This window comes from Bos javanicus, chromosome X (assembly GCF_032452875.1).
Source record: "Bos javanicus breed banteng chromosome X, ARS-OSU_banteng_1.0, whole genome shotgun sequence".
Taxonomy (NCBI): domain Eukaryota; kingdom Metazoa; phylum Chordata; class Mammalia; order Artiodactyla; family Bovidae; genus Bos; species Bos javanicus.
Genome location: NC_083897.1, coordinates 89,295,939 through 89,316,269, shown reverse-complemented (window position 1 = coordinate 89,316,269; position 20,331 = coordinate 89,295,939). Strand labels below are relative to the sequence as shown.

Below are 20,331 nucleotides of genomic sequence, written 5' to 3'. Positions count from 1 at the left end.
CTGAACCAAGAGGGAGATGAATTGGATCTCTCCTTTGTCTGCAGGAAGCCTCAGTCTTGTGGTACCATCCTGAAGATCTTTTATGGGTTCATTTAAGGAGGACCACTTTCCAGGTGGCACTAGGGGTAAAGAACCCACCTGCCAATGCAGGAGATGTAAGAGATGTGGGTTTGATCCCTGGGTTGGGAAGACCTGGAGGAGGGCAGGGCAATCCACTCTAGTATTCTTGCCTGGAGAATCCCATGGACAGAAGAGCCTGGTGGGCTACAGTTCATAGGGTCACAAGGAGTTGGATACGACTGAAGTGACCTAGCATGCAAGGAGAACCACAAAGAAAAACTTGAGTTTCCCCTCAACTCATGTGTAGCACCCAATATGTGCAGAAGGGCTCCTCTGGAGATATTGTAGACGTTGAAGACATCTGGAACACACTCCCAAATCAATGATGGCCAGTTCAGAGGCAGAAAAAAACCCTTTTCCCCAACCCCAGGGGAGGAAATCCTTCCCCATGGGAGAAGAAAAGCCCTTTTGGGGCACTGGTGTGGTGTGGTGGAGGTTGAGTGCTGATAGGAATCCTCCTAGCCCTTGTTTTCTAATAACATCCAAGGTGTAGTCACCTGCTTTGCCCCAACCTTTTCACCTCTCCCTTGTCTTCTTACCTGCTCATCCCTCTAATCCTTAACTCTTGACTTGCTTGCCCTACCCTAATCTTGTCCTGACCTCAGCTGTACCCTCTTGCCATGCTTTCAAAAGATGCGTGCTGCGGGCTAAGTCGCTTGACTCTTTGCGACCCTATGGACCATAGTCTGCAAGGCTCCTCTGTCCATAAGATTCTCCAGGCAAGAATACTACAGTGGGTTGCCATGCTCTCCTCCAGAGGATCTTCCCGACCCAGGGACTGAACCCGTTTCTTACGCTTCTTGCATTGGCAGGCAGATTGTTGACCATGTGCCACCTGGGAAGCACCTAGAATTCCCTGGCGTCCAGTGGTTAGGGCTTGGTGCTTTCACTGCCTTGGCCAAGGTTCAGCCTCTGGTCAGGGAGCTAAGATCCCGGAAAGGCGCGGCCAAAAATAAAGCTAACCCGTAAGCCCCTCACCTCCTGGCTTACCTATCCCCTTCTCACTTTTCCATTCTAAATGGTGACTCAATTGTCTTCCCTTCTCAGTCTCAACTCTCCTGTGCCTTTTCACTAGTATATCCTCAACTGCCCTGCTCGCTTATCTGCCAGACCCTCACCTGCCCCTGACCCCTCTCACTTCCCTTCCAGAGGCCTGTGGTCTCTCCAGAGGGCGCGGGGTGCGGTGGGGGGTGGGGAGCTCGCCAGAAGAAGGGAAAAGAACTTCAGGCCAACCGGGAAAGACCCAGGATTTTTGATGCAGAAAGGGCGGTGGCATGAGAAGGTGGCAATAAAGAGCCGAGATAGGAGACGGATAGCGGAATCAATGAGACGAGGACACAGAATGAGCTGGTGATATGGGAAGACGAGGGCGAGTTTAGTAACGGGAATGGGCCAAAGGTTCTGTAAAGACGGCGGGAAACTGAGCCGGCTACGTGCCCAGTCTCCGGATCCGGGTGGAATTTGGAAATTCTGAGGCCGCTTTTAAAACTAGCGGTCAGGACGGACGAGGAGAACCAACAACGCGATCAGCCTCTCGCTTGCCCCACCCCAATTTAGGAGGCCCGGAAGCGGAAATGACGAATGCGGAAGTGACCGGCTGTTGCCGAGGGGACGGGCCAGGCAGATGCCAACATGGCAGCTGTTGGGTCTGGTGGTTCCACCGCTACGGCCGGGCCAGGGGCTGTCTCCGCAGGGGCGTTGGAGCCTGGGACCTCGAGTGCGGGTGAGACAGGTTGTGGCTGAGCCGTCAGCGGCGCGCCGGAGGTCGGGATCTCTGGGGGATTAGGAAGATCCTTCACTAAGGCGAGAGGGAGCATCCCGTATGGACCGACCTATGTGTGTTGGGGGTAGAGGGGAGGAAGTGTGTTTTGGAGGCGGGGCAGAGACCATTCCGGGGAAGGTGTGGAGGTCCTTTCTGCAAATGGAGTGTAGAGACCATTCTGAGTTGGAGAGGGGTATTTCACTTTAAAGAGGCTAAGACCACTGAGACCATTCTCAGGGTGTGTTTGTGGGGGGTCCGTCCTTATACATGGAAGACACTTTTCTGAGAGCGGGAGAGTTTTTCCTTACAGAAGAGAGGGTAGTGATTTCTTCCTTGTAAAGGGACAGGGGCTATTGTGAGTTAGGGTGGGGCGGCTTCTCCCTTATAGGACTTAGTACATTTTGAAGATAGGGATGTCCATTATATGGGGAGGAGAACGTTCTGGGGGTCCCTTCCTAATGGAGGTAGTTCATTGTATATTGCAGTGAACATACAGTTTTCCTTCTATGGCGGAGAAAGGACATTCCGAGGGTGCCAGGCCCTTCCTTATAGCGAGGAGAATTGATTGTGAGTAGGACAAGCGCTAATTCCTTGGCTGGAGGTAGGGGTATGCGGTGGTGGAAGGATGATTGGTGTATAGGGAAATACTTCCTTATATTGTTAAAGGACCCAGACCATTGTTAGTGGAGAAACCATTTACTCTATGGTGTTCAATCCTTTGGACAGTGGAAGAATAATTTCTTATATTTGTTAGACCATTCTGGGTCAGGGAGGAATCAGTCATCATAGGAGGGAGGGGTTGGAGAGACCATTCTGAATGTGAGGGAATAGAATAATTTAGATAAAAGAAAGACAGTTCCTAAATCTTTGGCTTGTTCATCCATAAAATGAGAATACTGATAGTTCCTTTGGAGATCAGAGCTGTGTAGGGGTCTGTTGAGGTGATCCATATAAATCCCTTATCCCAGTGATAGGCTCCCGGTAAGCACTCAATAAATGTCGAGGAAGCAGTTGGTATTCTGCCCAGGGCAGGGTTGCTTCTCACCCAGGAGAGGAAGAGAGAGGGCTGAGGTGGGTGTCTAGGACCTGCCCCACCTATTTCCTGACACCTCAGCAAGGATTCCAGGTATAGGCTGGACAGGGTGAGGCCCACTTCTCCCATTTTGGCTCTTCCTGCCTGTGGCTGAAGCAATGGAAGCTGACGGAGGGATCGGACCCACATGGGTCAGGAGAGGCAGGCAGAAGGAGGAAGTACTGGTGGTTAGGAGGATCCTGGTTGATAAAGGGGAGGGGAGAGTGACGGTGTGGTTATGCCACAACAGCTTATGACCCCTTCCTTGCTCCTTCCATTCCCCACAGCTCACCGGCGCCTCAAATACATATCCCTAGCCGTGCTGGTGGTCCAGAATGCTTCCCTCATCCTCAGCATCCGCTACGCCCGCACACTGCCTGGGGACCGCTTCTTTGCCACCACTGCTGTGGTCATGGCTGAAGTGCTCAAAGGTCTCACCTGCCTGCTGCTGCTCTTCGCACAGAAGAGGGGTATGAGCCAGGGAGAGGGGCTGCATTGGAGTCTGTGGAGGGTACTCTGTGTGTTTGTGTGTGTGCCTGAACCCACATGGAGGGTTTGTTGGGGGAGTATTTCTGTGTCTATGAAAATTCCTGGCAACTGTGGAAGTGCAGCTTGGCTGCCTTGTAACTCCGTCTATGAGTAGCTGCATCCACATTTTTATACCCCTAACTCCCCAGGAACTGGCCCATAAACACTGAAGGAGGGAGATGGTCTGTCCTTATAAGGTAGCAGGTGACCCTTACATAATGGTTTATTGATTTCTCTTAAACTTTTCTTTGTGGAGAATTTCAAATACAAAATCAGAGAAAGTAATAAAATAACTATGTCCTATCACACAGATTCAACAATTATCATCTCATGGCCACTCTGCAATTAAGTAGATAATCATCAGTGATTATCCACTCACTACCAGTCTATGTGTCTGTTTACCTAACCCCCACCATGTTATATTGAAATATGTTCCACATGAAGAATTATTTTGAAATAAATTCCCTGTTACTATCTTGAGTAAATATTTTGTTACATTTTAAAAAGTAACTGCAATATCTAGAAGTCATACATCAAAAAATTAATACTTTTTAAAGTTAACAAATAATCATACACTCAGTCGGTGTTCAAATTTGTAATGATTTCTCAAATATCATAAAAGTTTTAAAAACTTTGTTTGAATCAGATTTATATAAAGTCAGTGCTTTGTAATTGGTTGGTGTCTTCTGGGTCTGCTATTTCTGGGTTCCCTCTCAACTCTTTTTTTCCCTCTCTGCAGTTAATTTGTTGAAGAAACTGGGTCATTTGTCTTATAGACTTTGGGTAGCCTGAATTTTGCTGAGTGCCTCCCAGTGGTCTCATTTCACATGTTTTTCTGTCCTGTGTATTTCCTATAAGTTGTTGGATTTATTTACTAATGTAAACACCTCCCTAAAGGCCTTCTTCTTTAAAATGTTGCCCAATCATTTCTCTATAAATGTGGTTCTCCCTTAGGTATTTACACTGAAGAAAATATTCTCACCCATTCGTTAGCTCCAGGACACTGGGAGGCAACAGTTTAGGTACTAACCTCCTGTGTTCTTGATTGATTCTGAGAAGGTTTGAGTGAACACTGTGTGGCAGGCTCTGTTCTGGCTTGTGGAGGTGAACATGTTAGCGATGGAGACATACATCTTGCCCTCAGGGGGCTCATATTTTAGACAGGGAGAAACAGCTACAGGTTAATCACAGGCTTTCATCTCTTATCTATGATTTCAGCCTGTCCCCCACCCGATTTTTTTTTTTTTTTTAGTTTTCTCATCTGGCATGAACGTGTCCATGAGTCACTGCAGAAATATGAATGTGCTTGATTATGGTGTGTAGCCCCACATGTGTGGTGTGTGTTCTGTGAAATATATAGCATGTGTACCATGTTACCTTCCTAATACTTGGACATTTTTGAACACCCAAACCCCTGGGTGCAGGGGATTTGGGTAAGGGGTTAGAGATCAATAATTACTCCTGGGACTTAATGCCATGAAGGGCAAGGACAGGGTTTTGTGAATGAACATCAGGAATTCCTGCAATAACCAGGTACAGTGGTTGTGGGGTTTTCCCTGAGAAAGGATACTCAGCTGAGCCTTAAAAGTTGAGCTGCAAAAAAGTGGGGTGAGATTTGTAAAGGTCTTATTATATAGGAAAGTATTCTCATGAATTGACTGGAGCAGATCCCAGCCAGACTTTCTGCTTCATAGTCAAGCCTGCATTCTTCCATTTGACAGGGGCAAATGCTTGGTGTGTGGGAAGCTGACGGAAAGAAGTGGCCAAGTGGAAGATTGCCCCTGCTCTCAGGCAGCTCTCAGGCTAGGAAGGATCTAGGAAAAGTCTAAAAGCTCAGTCTAAAATAATCCCTCTTGGTAAACAGCCTTCCACCCACCATCCTAGAGCATCTACTTCACAAGCTCCTAGTTAGTGCTGATAGTTTCATTGCACACACTGCACTGAGGGCTTGCCCTGGGGCTTTGTGCCAGGGAGGTGGGCTCTAAGATGAGTGATGAAATATGGTCTGTGGTCCCCAGACTGAGTATCCAAAAGGCTTGCTGGAGACATTGTACCGTAGAGAAACTGTGAGCACAGACCTCATTCTAGCCCTCAGGAAGTCAGTGTGGTGGGGAGACACAGGACCAGGCTCACTCCTGTCCTTTAGAGGATCCCCATCTTTTGGTAGTCAGTGCTAAAACGGGCTCTCTTCCCTCCACCTAGGTAACGTGAAGCACCTGGTTCTTTTCCTCCATGAGGCTGTCCTGGTGCAGTACATGGACACACTCAAGCTTGCAGTGCCCTCTCTCATCTATACCTTGCAGAATAATCTCCAGTATGTTGCCATCTCCAACCTGCCAGCTGCCACTTTCCAGGTGAGCCCAAAGCCCAGCATGGCCCCAGAGGAACTGGCTGGGGTGGGGGATATAGGATGTTTGGGGAGGAAATACTGCAAAGTGCAGGGGCTGTGTCTCCTGTGGAATGGAATGCCCTTGGCTCTTCCTCAACCTCAGTTTCCTCATCTGTGAGAACTGGGAAGGGAAATGGTAATAGTAGCTACTCACTGGGATGCTGGAATGATTAAAAGAAATAATATCTGTGAAGAGCCCTTGGTTGGTGATGGATAAGCTTTAGGCTATTTACAGGTGGCTTCTTTAATTGGTTAAAGAGCCTGGATTCTGGCGCCAGGCTGCCTGGGTTCAAATCCCAGCTCTGCTGCTTTCCAGCTGTGTGATATTGGGCAAGTCACTTAACCTTTCTGTCTCTCTTTAAATTGGACATTGCAATAGTACACTTCTTTTGTGAGGATTAAATGAATTCATGTGAAGTGCTTAGACCCACACCTGGCACACACAGTAAGCTCTATGTAAATGTTTACTGATGTTATTTCATAACGGATTCATTTGTATCAATATGTACAGATTCATTTGTATCAATATGTATTTATCAAGACCTCCCTCATCAGGACGTTTACAATTCATTCATTACCTGTTGTGTGAGGTACTTCAAATAAGTCAGTCATATTTACAGATGATTATGTCAGGGCTCAGGGTAAGTGCTTCATCCCTTTTCACATAGCTGGGACACGGGGTTGGGATGTGGACTTGGCTGTGGTCCGGGGCATCCTTGCACAGCCATCCTCCTGTGTACTTTCTGGGAGGCACCTCAGAGCTGTGTAGTTGCATCCCAGTCAGTGGCCAGCAGCTGGATATCTTTGCTGTTTTTACGGCCATCTACTCTGCCCTGTGCCTCCACTGTGCCTGGGGGCCCACAGTGGGCGCCATCCCCCATGTGCACATGTTGGGGTCGGGATCAGCCCTCAGTGCCTTCTGCATGCCGCTCACAGGTGACGTACCAGCTGAAGATCCTGACCACAGCACTGTTCTCCGTGCTCATGCTGAACCGCAGCCTCTCCCGGCTGCAGTGGGCCTCCCTGCTGCTCCTCTTCACTGGCGTCGCCATTGTCCAGGCACAGCAAGCTGGTGGCGGGGGTCCACGGCCACTGGATCAGAACCCTGGGGTGGGCCTAGCGGCTGTGGTGGCTTCCTGTCTCTCCTCAGGCTTTGCCGGTGTCTACTTTGAGAAGATCCTCAAAGGCAGCTCAGGCTCCGTGTGGCTGCGCAATCTGCAGCTGGGCCTCTTTGGCACAGCCCTGGGCCTGGTGGGGCTCTGGTGGGCTGAGGGCACAGCCGTAGCCCACCGTGGATTCTTTTTTGGGTATACACCTGCCGTCTGGGGTGTGGTGCTCAACCAGGCCTTTGGTGGGCTCCTGGTGGCTGTTGTCGTCAAGTATGCTGACAATATCCTCAAGGGCTTTGCCACCTCCTTGTCCATTGTGCTGTCCACTGTTGCCTCCATCCGCCTCTTTGGCTTCCATGTGGACCCATTGTTTGCCCTGGGCGCGGGGCTGGTCATCGGTGCCGTCTACCTCTACAGCCTGCCCCGAGGTGCAGCCAAAGCCATAGCTTCTGCCTCTGCCCCTACCTCCGGGCCCTGCACTCACCAGCAGCCTCCCGGGCAGCCACCGCCACCACAGCTGTCTTCCCACCATGGAGACCTCAGCACGGAGCCCTTTCTGCCAAAGTCAGTGCTGGTGAAGTGAGGGCTGGTGGCAGCAAGGGGGGGAGACAGGGAGGGACTCTGGGTGGAGGGTGTTGGGCATCTGCAGGATTCAAGTTGCCACTGGGGCCTGGCTCCTCTGGGGTTGGAAGGGTTTTTTCTTCCAGGTCACTGAAATTTCCAGAAGGGTGTGGGACTAGGGCAGGGCATCACATGAACTCTTCCTTGTAGCCACGGGTTTTTAGAGCTGCCTCCTCTGCCCTAGTCTAACCCCTCAGCCAGAGGTGTCCTGTCTCTCAAGCCTGGGAGAGTCCCAGCAATCCCTCCACCTTTGTAGGGACAAACTGGACAAAAATTCTTCAGCTCTTTAGTAGTGACTGATGCCTTCCTGTGGGGTTCTGATTCCCATAGCTCGAGGCCTTCTCTCCTCCGTGGTAACTACACTGGATCATGTTAGCAGCTCAGTCTTTTTGTGGCCTTGGGGCAGCTTCCCTGACACAGGGACTTAAAAAACGGCCTCTTATGAGCACCTAGGGCCAGAGGAAGGGGGATGAGAGCTGAGATTTTTGCATCAGCCCACTCAGGGGGAGGGTGCAGTAGGAACCATTGGTTTGTAAGTGGTTTGGGGGTTTGTGGTGTAATCAGATGAATGATCCAGGGTGTGGGAAAAAAGGAGAAGGGAGGTCCTTGAAGTGGCCTAGTCTCATGGAATCTAAGACACTGTAAGTTGCTGAATGCAGGGTTATTTTCTGAGACATCCGGAGAGGGAAATAAAGCTGCGAACCACACTTGTAATACCCCACTGGCTGTATGAGGCACCCTTACTTCATGTGGAAGGGTGTCTTTAAATTGCTGACATGTGGAACCTGCCCCCCTGCACTCCCCAAAGCTTATTAACCCCTTAACTGTCTCCCAGGGTGTGTGGGGAGTATGTGTGTGCATCTGTTTGTGCGTGCGTGTGTGTGCTTGCACATGAGAGATGCCTGGGCTGTCTTTGCTATATGTACATAGGGCCATTGGATCTTTATTTTTGATTAATTTGTTCTGATTTTTTGGTTTGTTTTTTAAGGGACTGTAATGAACAAATGTCAGGATACCCAATGCCAAATAAAGATATTGTATTTATTTAGTCCACGTGTAGCTTTCTGACCCAGGGGACCCGCTCTCTCCGCGTGGGCTGTTACTAACCTCGGACTACCAGCCTCACTAGTCACCCTCGCTTGCTCAGGATGCCCACCTGCCAGCCCACCCCAGCTCTCTTGTGTTTTTCTTTCCTTCCCGTTCCCACCACAGGTTGCTCACCAAGGTGAAGGGCTCCTAGCTGCTGGGACTGAAGACGCTGGCCTGGCCTCGCTCTCCCTTGTTGCCCTGGCCCAGCCAGGACCAAACTTTCTGATCAGTATTAGTGGTGGGGAGAGGCAGACACTGAATCCCCTGTCCCCACCACCCCCTCCCATGCAGGGCTGACATGACTAAATGAGGGCCCAGACAGGACCCAACCACCTCAGCCTCCAGCCCCTACTATCCCTACAGTATTTCTTAGGTGAGTTTTTGTAAATAAAACATGCTTTGCATCTTGCTGGTTTGGGTTGGGAAGTCTCAAAAGTGTGAGAGAGAGAAGGAAGCACTCAGGTCTCATCGGCATGATCCACTGAAAAGCTTTTATTAAAAACCCCAGGGTGGGTGGGGGTGGGGGTGGGGGGAGGTTCAGTCCTGCTGCTTGGTTCGGGAGGCCTCGGCATTGGCCCGGAGAACAGCCCCTGGGGAGGGGTAAGGGCGCTGCTGGAAGAGGGGCCCAGCTGCTGTCGTGTCTGCACCTGTCTTGGCCTCATTCCGCTTGGGGAGTCCCGTTGACCACGTGCCCCTGGGGAGTGATAGAGGGTCAGGGGTGGAAATGTCTAGTATGTGTAATGTGTCAGGCACCCTTGCCCCCAACAAATGATGAAGGGGGAAAAGAGATAGTGAGGAAGAAAGGAATGATCAGTGGTACAGTGAGTCAAGGAAAAAGGAAGGGGTCTTGAGGGGTGGTCACCTACCGGGGTGCATCTGAGTATGAGCTGGGGTCCATGGGGTCTAATTCTTCATCCTTTCGGCTTGCTGCTGTGGAAGTACATAGCAGAGTGGGGTCTTCCACAGGGGCACAAGGAGTCCCGTGTCACCGAGCTCTTCCCCAGAAGTGGAGCCTGTGGTTGCCAGGCCCAAGGATCTGGCACTCACGAGAAGCCAAGTGATGGTTTCCTTACACTGTGGGCCCCTGGTGCCTCCCCACCCCGCCTCACCCCAGCTTACCCTTCTTGCTCTTGGGGTAGGGAGCCAGCTCCTCCCGGCGATGATGGCGCCGTTCTTTGCTCTCTTCTCGGTCGACCTTGTCATACCCACGGTCCCGGTCCCGGTCTCGCTCTCTCTCTCTATCTACCTTGTCATAACCACGCTCCCGGTCCCTGTCAGACTTCTCATGGTTCCGCTCTGACTTCTCATGGCTGCGGTCTGACTTCTCATGACCTCGGTCCGATTTCTCGTGGCCACGGTCTGATTTCTCATGGCTCCGATCCAGCTTCTCCTCAGCGTCTGGGGACATGAAAACCTTGTGATCCTCTCCCATGATCCTCCTCCCACCTCAGAACCCAGCAGCCTTGGCCTCCAACAGCCTCCCCTGCCTGGGCTGGGCCTTCTGGTCTTACCCGCCCCTCCTTGATCCACTAGAAGGCCCTGAGGCACCCTTGTATCTGCCAACTCACCTGCATTACTGCTCCTGAGCTTCTTGGCAGATTTGGTAACAACAGAGTTGGGGTCATGTGGGGAAAGCCAGGACACAAGGTCTGTGTCCACATTCCAGTAGTAAGGAAGTCCGCTGTGAGGCAGTGGGGGGGAAGGGGAAGAGAGGGAAGGAATGTCATCACAGATATGCTCTCCTTGTAGCCTCAACCCGTCTCCCCAATCTCTGCCTATACCTGCCCCATTCCAGGACCCCACAGGGAAGACCCCCCCTAGATCTCTTCTCCAGTGGCCCCCATTTACCCCTTCCCAGGACCAGACATCCTAGAATGTGAAGTCAAGTGGGCCTTAGAAAGCATCACTACGAACAAAGCTAGTGGAGGTGATGGAATTCCAATTTCAAATCCTGAAAGTTTATGCTGTGAAAGTGCTGCACTCAATATGCCAGCAAATTTGGAAGACTCAGCAGTGGCCACAGGACTAGAAAAGGTCAGTTTTCATTCCAATCCCAAAGAAAGGCAATGCCAAAGAATGCTCAAACTACTGCACAATTGCACTCATCTCACATGCTAGTAAAGTAATGCTCAATATTCTCCAAGCCAGGCTTCAGCAATACATGAACCATGAACTTCCAGATGTTCAAGCTGGTTTTAGAAAAGGCAGAAGAACCAGAGATCAAATTGCCAACATCTGCTGGATCATGGAAAAAGCAAGAGAGTTCCAAAAAAACATCTATTTTTGCTTTACTGACTATGCCAAAGCCTTTGACTGTGTGGATCACAATACACTGTGGAAAATTCTGAAAGAGATGGGAATACCAGACCACCTGACCTGCCTCTTGAGAAACCTATATGCAGGTCAGGAAGCAACAGTTCGAACTGGACATGGAACAACAGACTGGCTCCAAATAGGAAAAGGAGTACATCAAGGCTTTATATTGTCACCCTGCTTATTTAACTTATATGCAGAGTACATCATGAGAAATGCTGGGCTGGAAGAAGCACAAGCTGGAATCAGTATTGCCGGGAGAAACATCAATAACCTCAGATATGCAGATGACACCACCCTTATGGCAGAAAGTGAGAGGAACTAAAAAGCCTCTTGATGAAGGTGAAAGAGGAGAGTGGAAAAAGTTGGCTTAAAGCTCAATATTCAGAAAACGAAGATCATGGCATCTGGTCCCATCACTTCATGGGAAATAGATGGGGAAACTGGAAACGGTGTCAGACTTTATTTTTGGGGGCTCCAAAATCACTGCATATGGTGACTGCAGCCATGAAATTAAAAGATGCTTACTCCTTGGAAGGAAAGTTATGACCAACCTAGATAGCATATTCAAAAGAAGAGACATTACTTTGCCAACAAAGGTCCGTCTAGTCAAGGCTATGGTTTTTCCAGTAGTCATGTATGGATGTGAGAGTCGGACTGTGAAGAAAGCTAGGCACCAAAGAATTGATGCTTTTGAACTGTGGTGTTGGAGAAGACTCTTGAGAGTCCCTTGGACTGTAAGGAGATCCAACCAGTCCATTCTGAAGGAGATAAGTCCTGGGTGTTCACTGGAAGGAATGATGCTAAAGCTGAAACTCCAATACTTTGGCCACCTCACGTGAAGAGTTGACTCATTGGAAAGACCCTGATGCTGGGAGGGATTGGGGGCAGGAGGAGAAGGGGACGACAGAGGATGAGATGGCTGGATGGCATCACCGACTCGATGGACATGAGTTTGAGTGAGCTCTGGGAGTTGGTGATGGACAGGGAGGCCTGGCGTGCTATGATTCACGGGGTCGCAAAGAGTCGGACACGACTGAGCGACTGAACTGAACTGAGGGATAGCACAGGAAGGGTGAAGTCAGAAGTTAGCTCTCCCTCCCCACCCCCGTGTCGTCAGGCTCACCAGGAAGGGTCAAACACCTTGTACCAGCTTGGTGGCAGGCCCTCCAACCGGGTAGCCTCATAGTCCACAGGATCATCGTCATAGTCCTCAGCAATGATCTCTTCCTCTGGTTCTGGCAGGACAAGGAAGAGAAGAAGACAGCAGTAAGAACCAGGGAGATTCCCATTCAATCAGGGCCTGGAGAAACACAGTCACATTCACGTGGACTGCGTGTGTGTGTGTGCACGCCAGGTCTCACATGCCAGAGCAAATAATGCTCATGTTCCAAATCCAAGTATCTGAATATCAGGATTTACCAAAAAATTTATTCAAATCTGTTTACAGGTACTGCTACCCAAACTTATCTGGTTTCAGACTTTAGAAAGGGATACATTTTTTAAAAAAAAGTATCCATATTTATTCAGCTTCTGAGTTCAAATAGTATGTGACAATGTATTATGCAAATTTGAATAAAATGAGTTTCAACAGCAAGGGGTTTACCTAAAAATATGTCCAAATCTATTCAGCTTCCACGGCTGGCAAATATGGGGTTTCTGACTCCTATATTGGAGAAGGCAATGGCAGCCCACTCCAGTACTCTTGCCTGGAATATCCCACAGACGGAGGAGCCTGGAAGGCTGCAGTCCATGGGGTCACTGAGGGTTGGACACGACTGAGCGACTTCACTTTCACTTTTCACTTTCATGCATTGGAGAAGGAAATGGCAACCCACTCCAGTGTTCTTGCCTGGAGAATCCCAGGGATGGGGGAGCCTGGTGGGCTGCCGTCTATGGGGTCGCACAGAGTCAGACACGACTGAAGCGACTTAGCAGCAGCAGACTCCTATATATTGACTAGCAAGTTTGGACAGCAAGGGATTTATCCAAACACTTCTCTGAATCTGTTCAGTTCCTGATGCCTGCAATAATTGTCAGCTACTATCAACAGAATAAAGAAAGGTGTATGAGTACTTGGACCTCAGTAGTCCTATCACAGATTTCACCCATGGATATAGTTAACAATGAAATGTATATGTCAGCAACAGCATAGTGCCTGTCACACAATAGGCCCCAAATAGATGTCAGCTACAATCATGAACATTGTTAGTAAGATATATGCAGTTAGTACAGGGCCTGGTAGCAAACAGCCTTAAAATAAATACCGTATCAATATCATTATCAGTATTATTAACCAAAGATCTTTGTTTGGCACACAACAGGCTTGTAATAGATGTCACTTATCAATAAAGTGAAAATAAGATGAGTTTTCTAGTACCTGGCACACCTTAGCCCAAAATAGATGCCAGCTTTTACTATTATTGATAAATAAGGTATAAATACTAGCAACAGCAGCACAGTAGGCCTAAATGATAGATCCTATCATTACTTTATATACTGTTAACCACAATGTGTATGATAAGCACTTAAGTAGACTCAAAATACATATCAACTACTGATATGGTGAACAATAAGGTATGGACAACTCACACAGTGCCTAGTTCCACAGCAGGTCTGAAATAATGTTATCTACTAGTATGGTACAGAACAAAGTATCAGCACCCTGCGACCATACTTGGCCGACAGGAGGCTGCCATAGGTGTCAGCTTACTATTACTATCCTTATTACACTTCCAGGAATTAACTGATGGGTTAAACTTTGGCTACAGAAGACCCCAAAATACACATCAACTGTCAGTATCAAGGACGAAATGTCTATTCCACACCCCACCTCCCCTCCTCCTCATAGGATAGGAATATGCTATGCTAAGTCACTTCAGTCGTGTCCGACTCTGTGTGACCCCATAGATGGCAGCCCACCAGGCTTCCCCGTCCCTGGGATTCTCCAGGCAAGAACACTGGAGTGGGTTGCCATTTCCTTCTCCAATGCATGAAAGTGAAAAGAGAAAGTGAAGTCGCTCAGTCGTGTCCAACTCTTAGCGACCCCAAGGACTGCAGCCTACCAGGCTCCTCCGTCCATGGGATTTTCCAGGCAAGAGTACTGGAGTAGGGTGCCATTGCCTTCTCCGAGGATAGGAATAGGGGTCAGTAATACGTATTGTTAACAAGGAAATGCCTGCCACCCCAATGCTTGGTGCACAATAGGCCCATGCTAGATATCAAGTGCAGTATCCACAACAAAGTGCCTGTCAAGCCTGGCACATGGTAGGCCTCTCTTCTCTTAGTTCTCTCACCAGGCTCCAAATGTTTGAGGATGCCTCTCTTGGCCAAGCGGGTCTGCAACGCAACGGGCAGCGGCATAGCCGATGGCAGACAGGCCTAGGGAAGGACAGACAGACTGAAAAACAGCTCAGATGAGGACTGAATCTGGTTACAAGAGTAATCAAGCGCCTCCCCGCAGCATGTACTCAATCTGGACCCCCCACCTACCCATCTACACAATAAGGGAGACAGACCCTACCCGCTGAAAGGTGGAAGGGGTTGTAAACAGCAATATCACCAACACTCTCACCAACTCTGCTCTTCCAGGCCAGTGGCTCCAGCACCGGGTTCCCGTCCTAGGCCCAGGCTCCGCCCATCGCCCAAGAGGCCAAGCGCGGCTCCCCCGCGACCCAAAATGGTTTCACCCAACGTCCCCCAAAGACTGCTGGGCGGGAGGAACCAAAGCGTTGGGATGGGGGAGCACAGAGTAACACCTCCTCCAGCTCCAAAAAATGCGCCCACCCCGACATTACCAATACAGTCACGCAAGTAGTGGACGACTGTCCAACTGGCCACCTCTCTCTCGTCGTCTCTATGAGCGCCAGGACCACACGACTCTCTTCTCCCAAAGCACAGAATGAGTTTCTCTCTCCCCGAGCTTAGAGGTAACTGGACGACACTCACGCAGTGAAAAGATGACGCAAACCTGCCTAGCCAATGAGTGTGCGCTTTGGTCTGAAGTCTGGCGAAACAACCGAACCGTTGCCCTGGGATAGGTAGAATGCTCGGGCGCCTGTTTACGTTTCCAGTGGAGGTGTGGCCTGGCCAGGGTTTAGCGATACTGCGCGGCCGGACGCCGGCGCCATGGAGGAGTATGCTCGGGAACCTTGGTACAGCGAGGGGCATAGGTGTCGGGACTGTTGCTGCGGCGCCACGGCCAGCGGTGGGAGGCGGGTGGGGGAGGCACGGGCCACACAGCGCCACGTCCCAGACTCGGAAGACATTTAGACTTTTGTTGTCTTCTGCTCCTCTCCACTTGGTTTCTCTTACTCGGGCTCCGTTAAAAGGGGCCAAAATTGTGTGCCTGCAGAAGAAGGTGCGGTGCAGGACGGACCACTCCACGTTTCCCTTGATTCCGTACTTCCCAGTCCCTCTGTTAAAGACACGCTGGTCGAATCCATTCCAGCCAGGGGGTGGTGCGGTGTTGAGCGGAAATCCCCTGGAAAAACGCATGGTTTTTCCCAGGTCGCTTTGGTTAATGCCGTCGGGGCCTGGATGAGCCTGACCATGATTGTGGTCACGGAGGGGTGATGGGTCCTCCGCACTGTATGCGCTTGATTTTTCCCAATTGTGCGAGGGTGAGAAGGGAAGAGGGCGTGACTTTGTTGGACGTGCTCGTTGTCGGAAAAAGGGGTGCTACCCCATTCTGCTTAAGGAACAGTGCCTGCAACACCTGTAGCGTAATTCAAACGTGCCACTTCTTTCCCTCTCATTAATTCATTTAATCTTTGATAGTAGTCAAGCAGTTGGTTGATTCCCTGGTTGGCTGTGAAGGGGAGGGGCGGACAGGGCCAAGACTGATGTTTTCCACTCTTCGCATTATTTTTTGCTTAAATGAGGGGGGAAATAATCCCAGTATTATCTGAAGTGCTAGTTCTCATTTGGGTGACGTATTGCTCCCAGTTGGAAAGAGATCTTGTGACTTGGCATGAGGGAGCGCTCACATTAACCTCATCCTCCCCTTCCCACTTGCAGCCCATGGAGAATTGTGGATGATTGCGGTGGAGCCTTCACTATGGGTGTTATCGGCGGTGGAGTCTTCCAGGCCATTAAGGGCTTCCGCAATGCCCCTGTCGTGAGTCCTAGCCTTCCCTGAGTGCTGCTGAGGTCCTGCCCTAACCACATGGGATACTGTTCTGAAACTGCTTGGAACTGCCAGTCACGTGCACTTATTCATTCTGGTGTCTGCTTACCTACTGTGTGCCAGGCCTAGCTCCAGGATCTGGGAGTTTGGGGGAACTGCAAACATGACCTCTGACCCTCACCCTGCTGGATCTCCTCGGAAATACTATGCTGTCAAAAGGGTCATAAAACCAAAACTTAATTGTGTGCAAAGTCAGTCAGATTTTACCTAGAGTCAGATTCTGGGTGGGAAGCCTGGGAAAAGGGAAGTGACAGGAGTTTAACTGACAGGAGGAGGACAGCCTTAAAGTTGAGCAAATGCTTTTAATGTAATATAATCAGTTCTCTCTGTCTGACAACTCTCCCCTTTTCCCTTCTTGGGACATCTCATCAAATGTCATGACTTTAAATGCCATCCACTTGCCAAGGTCTCTGCAATTTCTCTATCTAGCCCTGTACTTCCTCTCAACTCCTGGCACTCTATTTCCTGAATCTTTGTCCACGTTTCTCCCTCTCATCCTCAAGGTCTCAGAGCAAATGCCCCCTTCCTTTAAGAGGCCTTTCCTGACCTCTCAGCCACTGTCATAGCGCTTTATCTCATTTCCTCTAGGGTCCCGATTGCTGCCTGAAGCTATCTTGTTTATCTGTATCCTTATTCAGGATCTGTCTCTCCCACTATAATGTGAGCTCTGAGAGGGTAGGGGCCAGGTCTACCTTGTTCACTGCTGTATCCCTGCATATACCATGGTGCCTGGCACATCGGTGCTAAGTACTGAATGAATGAATAACTTCCTATCCTAGCTCTGAGAGCACTTGTAATGGGCCCTAGTTCTTGGCCACTTCTCCACATCTGTACCCTTGAGGCTCCTAACAGGTTTCCTCCCTCCATTTCTCTTAAAAACTAGAAACCTTATCTGCCAGTGACCTGAACCCTGCTCTAACTCCCTTACTCCTCACTTTCCCTCAGGGAATGCGGCACCGATTGAGAGGCAGTGTCAATGCTGTAAGGATCAGAGCCCCTCAGATTGGAGGTGAGAGGTTTGGGGAGACAGGTGTGATAACAGAGTTGGGAATGCTTGCTCCTTGGAGTCTAGACTGTAACTTGAGGGTCCAGATTCTAGCCCCAACTCTGCCTGGGGCTTCCTGGGGGGAGTGATATTTCTCGGCAGTTTCATACAGGTGAGTTCTGGAGTTTAAATCCAGGCCCTGGCTCTTCCCTGATGTCTGTGTGACCTTGGGCTAGTGGCTGAACCTCTCTGAACCTCACCTGTAACATGGGAATGATAAAAGCACCTCAATCAGTTTTGTAGTTTATGTAACTTACATAGTACTTACTAAGTGCTGGTTGCTTGCTAAGCACTTTAATATTAACTAATATAAATTTTCAGAAGTCAGTAACATGCACTGTATAGATCAGGTCATGGCACATGGTAAGACTTCTGTAAATATTTTAACTATCATTGTTAACTGGCTCTCCTCACCCATTTCCTTCTCTCCAAAACCCAGGTCAGATTCCAATTCTATGTGGTAGTTATGAAGGTCAGAGTTGCTCTGTTAAAAGCCGTATAGACAGGAGTTCCCTGGTTGCCTAGTGGTTAGGATTCTGGGCTTTCATTGCTGTGACCTGGGTTCAGTCCCAGGTTGGGGAACTGAGATCTTGAAAGTCCCGTGACAGGGCCAAAAAAAAAAAGCCACAATGAGGCAGACAAGTCTGCTTGTAACCATGTATCTGCTCCCTATGAAGGTGAAGGGAGTGCCGATGGGGATTATAAAGAGCTTGAAGGAGCTACCACAGGGACAGATGGAGATTGTCCTCTAGGAGTTTGCCATCTGCCTTTATGTCTGGTTATTCTCCCCATTCTTTGCCACAGTATTCAGGCCCTGGGAGTCCCTGAGCCATGGTTTCTCAGGACTACCCACGGACACTGATTAGGCTTTGGTTCCCCCACAGGTAGCTTCGCTGTGTGGGGGGGCCTATTTTCCACCATCGACTGCGGTCTGGTGCGGCTTCGGGGCAAGGAAGATCCCTGGAACTCCATCACCAGTGGAGCACTGACCGGGGCTGTGCTGGCTGCCCGCAGTGAGTGCCCCAACCCTAGGCCCCAGCCCCTTCCACCCTGCTCTGCCTGTTCTCACCGCTCTCCACTTCCCCCGCCCCCTCCTTTCTCCAGGTGGCCCATTGGCCATGGTGGGCTCGGCAATGATGGGGGGCATCCTGTTGGCCCTCATCGAGGGTGTTGGCATCCTTCTGACTCGCTATACTGCCCAGCAGTTCCGCAATGGTGAGTACCCAGTGAAGCTGGTCAGGGAGAGGTGGGAAATGCTCTGTCTTGTCTCCTCCACTCAACGTTTACCTGTTTATTTCCTTTCCAGCACCCCCATTCCTGGAGGACCCTGGCCAGCTGCCCTCTAAGGAGGGTACCCCAGGCCCAGGCTACCCCAGCTATCAGCAGTACCACTGAGGAAGTGACCACCTATCACCGCCACTGTGGGAGCTCCTCCTCGGTCCCCTCCCCGATGATCTACCTCGAAGGGAGGGCTGGCTCCCAGTTGGCCCATGGGACCCTCGAGAGGGCCTCTATCTGTTCCCTTATCCCAGGTTGGGGGTGGGGCACCCCAGCTGCCCTGATGGATGGGTCCCTTTTCTCTCAGGGCACCCCAACCCCCACTCATATGTAACATGCTCTCACCCCAATCCCTTTGCATGGCGCTCTGATGAGTATTTAAAGCCAGTTTTGAAAATGCCTGTGTATGTACTCCTTGAGCCACCCATAGGAGCCGCTCCTAGAACAGGGGGCAGAGCCCTCTTCAGGGATGTGGGAACCATCGCATTTGGAGTCACACAGAGAGTCGTCTCTAATAAAGGTTTGTGGATGAGTGAGTAGGAAGGGGTCTATGAATCAAGATGGGAATAGTACATGAATAAGGATGTGTGGGGGCCAAGTGGTGATCACAGCAGACAGAAGAGGAACGGGCTTAGAAAAGGAGTAAACACAGGTTGCTGGGGTGGAGGGGGTGGTTCAGCATGTGGCACCTCTGATCCCTCTCCCCTACGTCCCCATTGCCAAGGCTGAGAAATCTGACCTCACAATGAACAGTCTGCCTAGATAGCAGTCCCCGCATTTGTGAAGATAATTCCCCCCTCCATGTGGCTTCATCAGGGACCTGGGATGGAAGTAGGGATCCAGGAGACCCAGCTTCCTTGAAGAAGGTACCTTTAGTTTCCTCTTCTGCACCACAGCCATATTTGTGCTCTGCGATGCTCAGTGTTGTCAGTATTTAAGAGTACCACAGAAAAACCAGAAAATTAGTTTTCATTTGAGAGTGGGGTGGGGATTATGGGAAAGAGAACTTCCTGGATAGACATTGGCCCCAAACACTGTCTCTTGTGTGCAAACACCTACATGTGTGGGGCAGACGCCTCCACTGGGGTACAGATGGCCTCATGGGAGACACACAAACTGTCCCTTGCACAGAGGTGGAAATACTCTCTCTCTTATACAGAGTCACTCCCTGGGGGTGCAAATGCTGAGTTCTCAGGCCTCCCAAGGCCTCAACAAGGACCTAGTGATCCTTGATGGTGGTAGAACTGCAGCACTCCTTGATGGACTCAGTGCCAGGTATGGGCAGCCAGCCCAGTGCCTGTAGCTCTCAATGTCACAGCAGGGCTCTAGCCTTGAATTTAGAGACTCCACCATCACGCCACCAGCAGCAACACAGCTGCCAGTTCAGGACCTGGTCTCCAGCCAGACCCAGGGTATCTCGGTCTGCAGCCCTTGTGTTTATAGGCCACTTCCGTTGGTCCCGCCCATTCAGTGCACCTAGGCCTCACACTTCCTGACTTCCAGACCCCATTCCCCACTGTTTCCAGACCCCACCCTCCTCCTATCAAACAGGCATGCCCTAGCTCTTCTAAGCGTTGTTCTGTCAGCCCTCTGTTTCCACCATCCTCAGCCCTCTGTAACATCCACAGACGTCTCCAGGATCCTCCCGCTCTGGTCCACCCTGTCTCCCACCCAGCCCTCTTAGCCTCCTGCAGGCCCTCTATCAACTCCAGCTCTCCTGAGACCCTGCCCCTGCTGTGTCTCCCTTAGTACATTTCAGTTCAGTCACTCAGTCATATCCAACTCTTTGTGACCCCAGGCTTCCCTGTCCATCACCA

The 20,331-nt window shown here is 50.3% G+C and overlaps 3 protein-coding genes across 14 annotated transcripts; 2 read left to right on the top strand and 1 right to left on the bottom strand.

Annotated features, from left to right (window-relative positions):
* Positions 1-39: 39 nt before the first annotated feature.
* Positions 40-9,099, top strand: SLC35A2 (solute carrier family 35 member A2). Of its 6 annotated transcripts, none has more exons than XM_061410047.1 (6): positions 40-155; positions 1,678-1,843; positions 3,242-3,424; positions 5,685-5,836; positions 6,808-7,544; positions 8,814-8,931. In XM_061410047.1, the coding sequence occupies exons 2-6, from the start codon at positions 1,753-1,755 to the stop codon at positions 8,839-8,841; spliced, it is 1,191 nt and encodes a 396-aa protein (XP_061266031.1). In that variant the 5' UTR covers positions 40-155; positions 1,678-1,752; the 3' UTR covers positions 8,842-8,931. The 6 variants fall into 6 exon arrangements, with proteins under 6 accessions (XP_061266031.1, XP_061266035.1, XP_061266028.1 ...); XM_061410048.1 differs by lacking the exon at positions 40-155 and adding an exon at positions 2,368-2,449 and having other exon boundaries at positions 1,755-1,843; XM_061410051.1 differs by having other exon boundaries at positions 40-1,843; positions 7,398-7,544; positions 8,814-9,099.
* Positions 9,100-9,167: 68 nt separating this feature from the next.
* PQBP1 (polyglutamine binding protein 1) lies at positions 9,168-16,023 on the bottom strand. 6 transcript variants are annotated; one of them, XM_061410038.1, is made up of 7 exons: positions 14,844-14,955; positions 14,300-14,384; positions 12,130-12,241; positions 10,259-10,371; positions 9,810-10,088; positions 9,557-9,617; positions 9,168-9,384 (listed from the first exon to the last, which is right to left on the bottom strand). In XM_061410038.1, the coding sequence occupies exons 2-7, from the start codon at positions 14,364-14,366 to the stop codon at positions 9,228-9,230; spliced, it is 789 nt and encodes a 262-aa protein (XP_061266022.1). In that variant the 5' UTR covers positions 14,367-14,384; positions 14,844-14,955; the 3' UTR covers positions 9,168-9,227. The 6 variants fall into 6 exon arrangements, with proteins under 6 accessions (XP_061266022.1, XP_061266021.1, XP_061266026.1 ...); XM_061410037.1 differs by having other exon boundaries at positions 9,557-9,620; positions 14,844-14,952; XM_061410042.1 differs by having other exon boundaries at positions 9,557-9,620; positions 14,801-14,932.
* TIMM17B (translocase of inner mitochondrial membrane 17B) lies at positions 15,051-18,913 on the top strand. 2 transcript variants are annotated; one of them, XM_061410056.1, is made up of 6 exons: positions 15,051-15,139; positions 16,023-16,122; positions 17,137-17,200; positions 18,121-18,249; positions 18,341-18,451; positions 18,543-18,913. In XM_061410056.1, the coding sequence occupies exons 1-6, from the start codon at positions 15,132-15,134 to the stop codon at positions 18,629-18,631; spliced, it is 501 nt and encodes a 166-aa protein (XP_061266040.1). In that variant the 5' UTR covers positions 15,051-15,131; the 3' UTR covers positions 18,632-18,913. The 2 variants fall into 2 exon arrangements, with proteins under 2 accessions (XP_061266040.1, XP_061266039.1); XM_061410055.1 differs by having other exon boundaries at positions 15,074-15,157.
* The last annotated feature ends 1,418 nt before the right edge of the window (positions 18,914-20,331 follow it).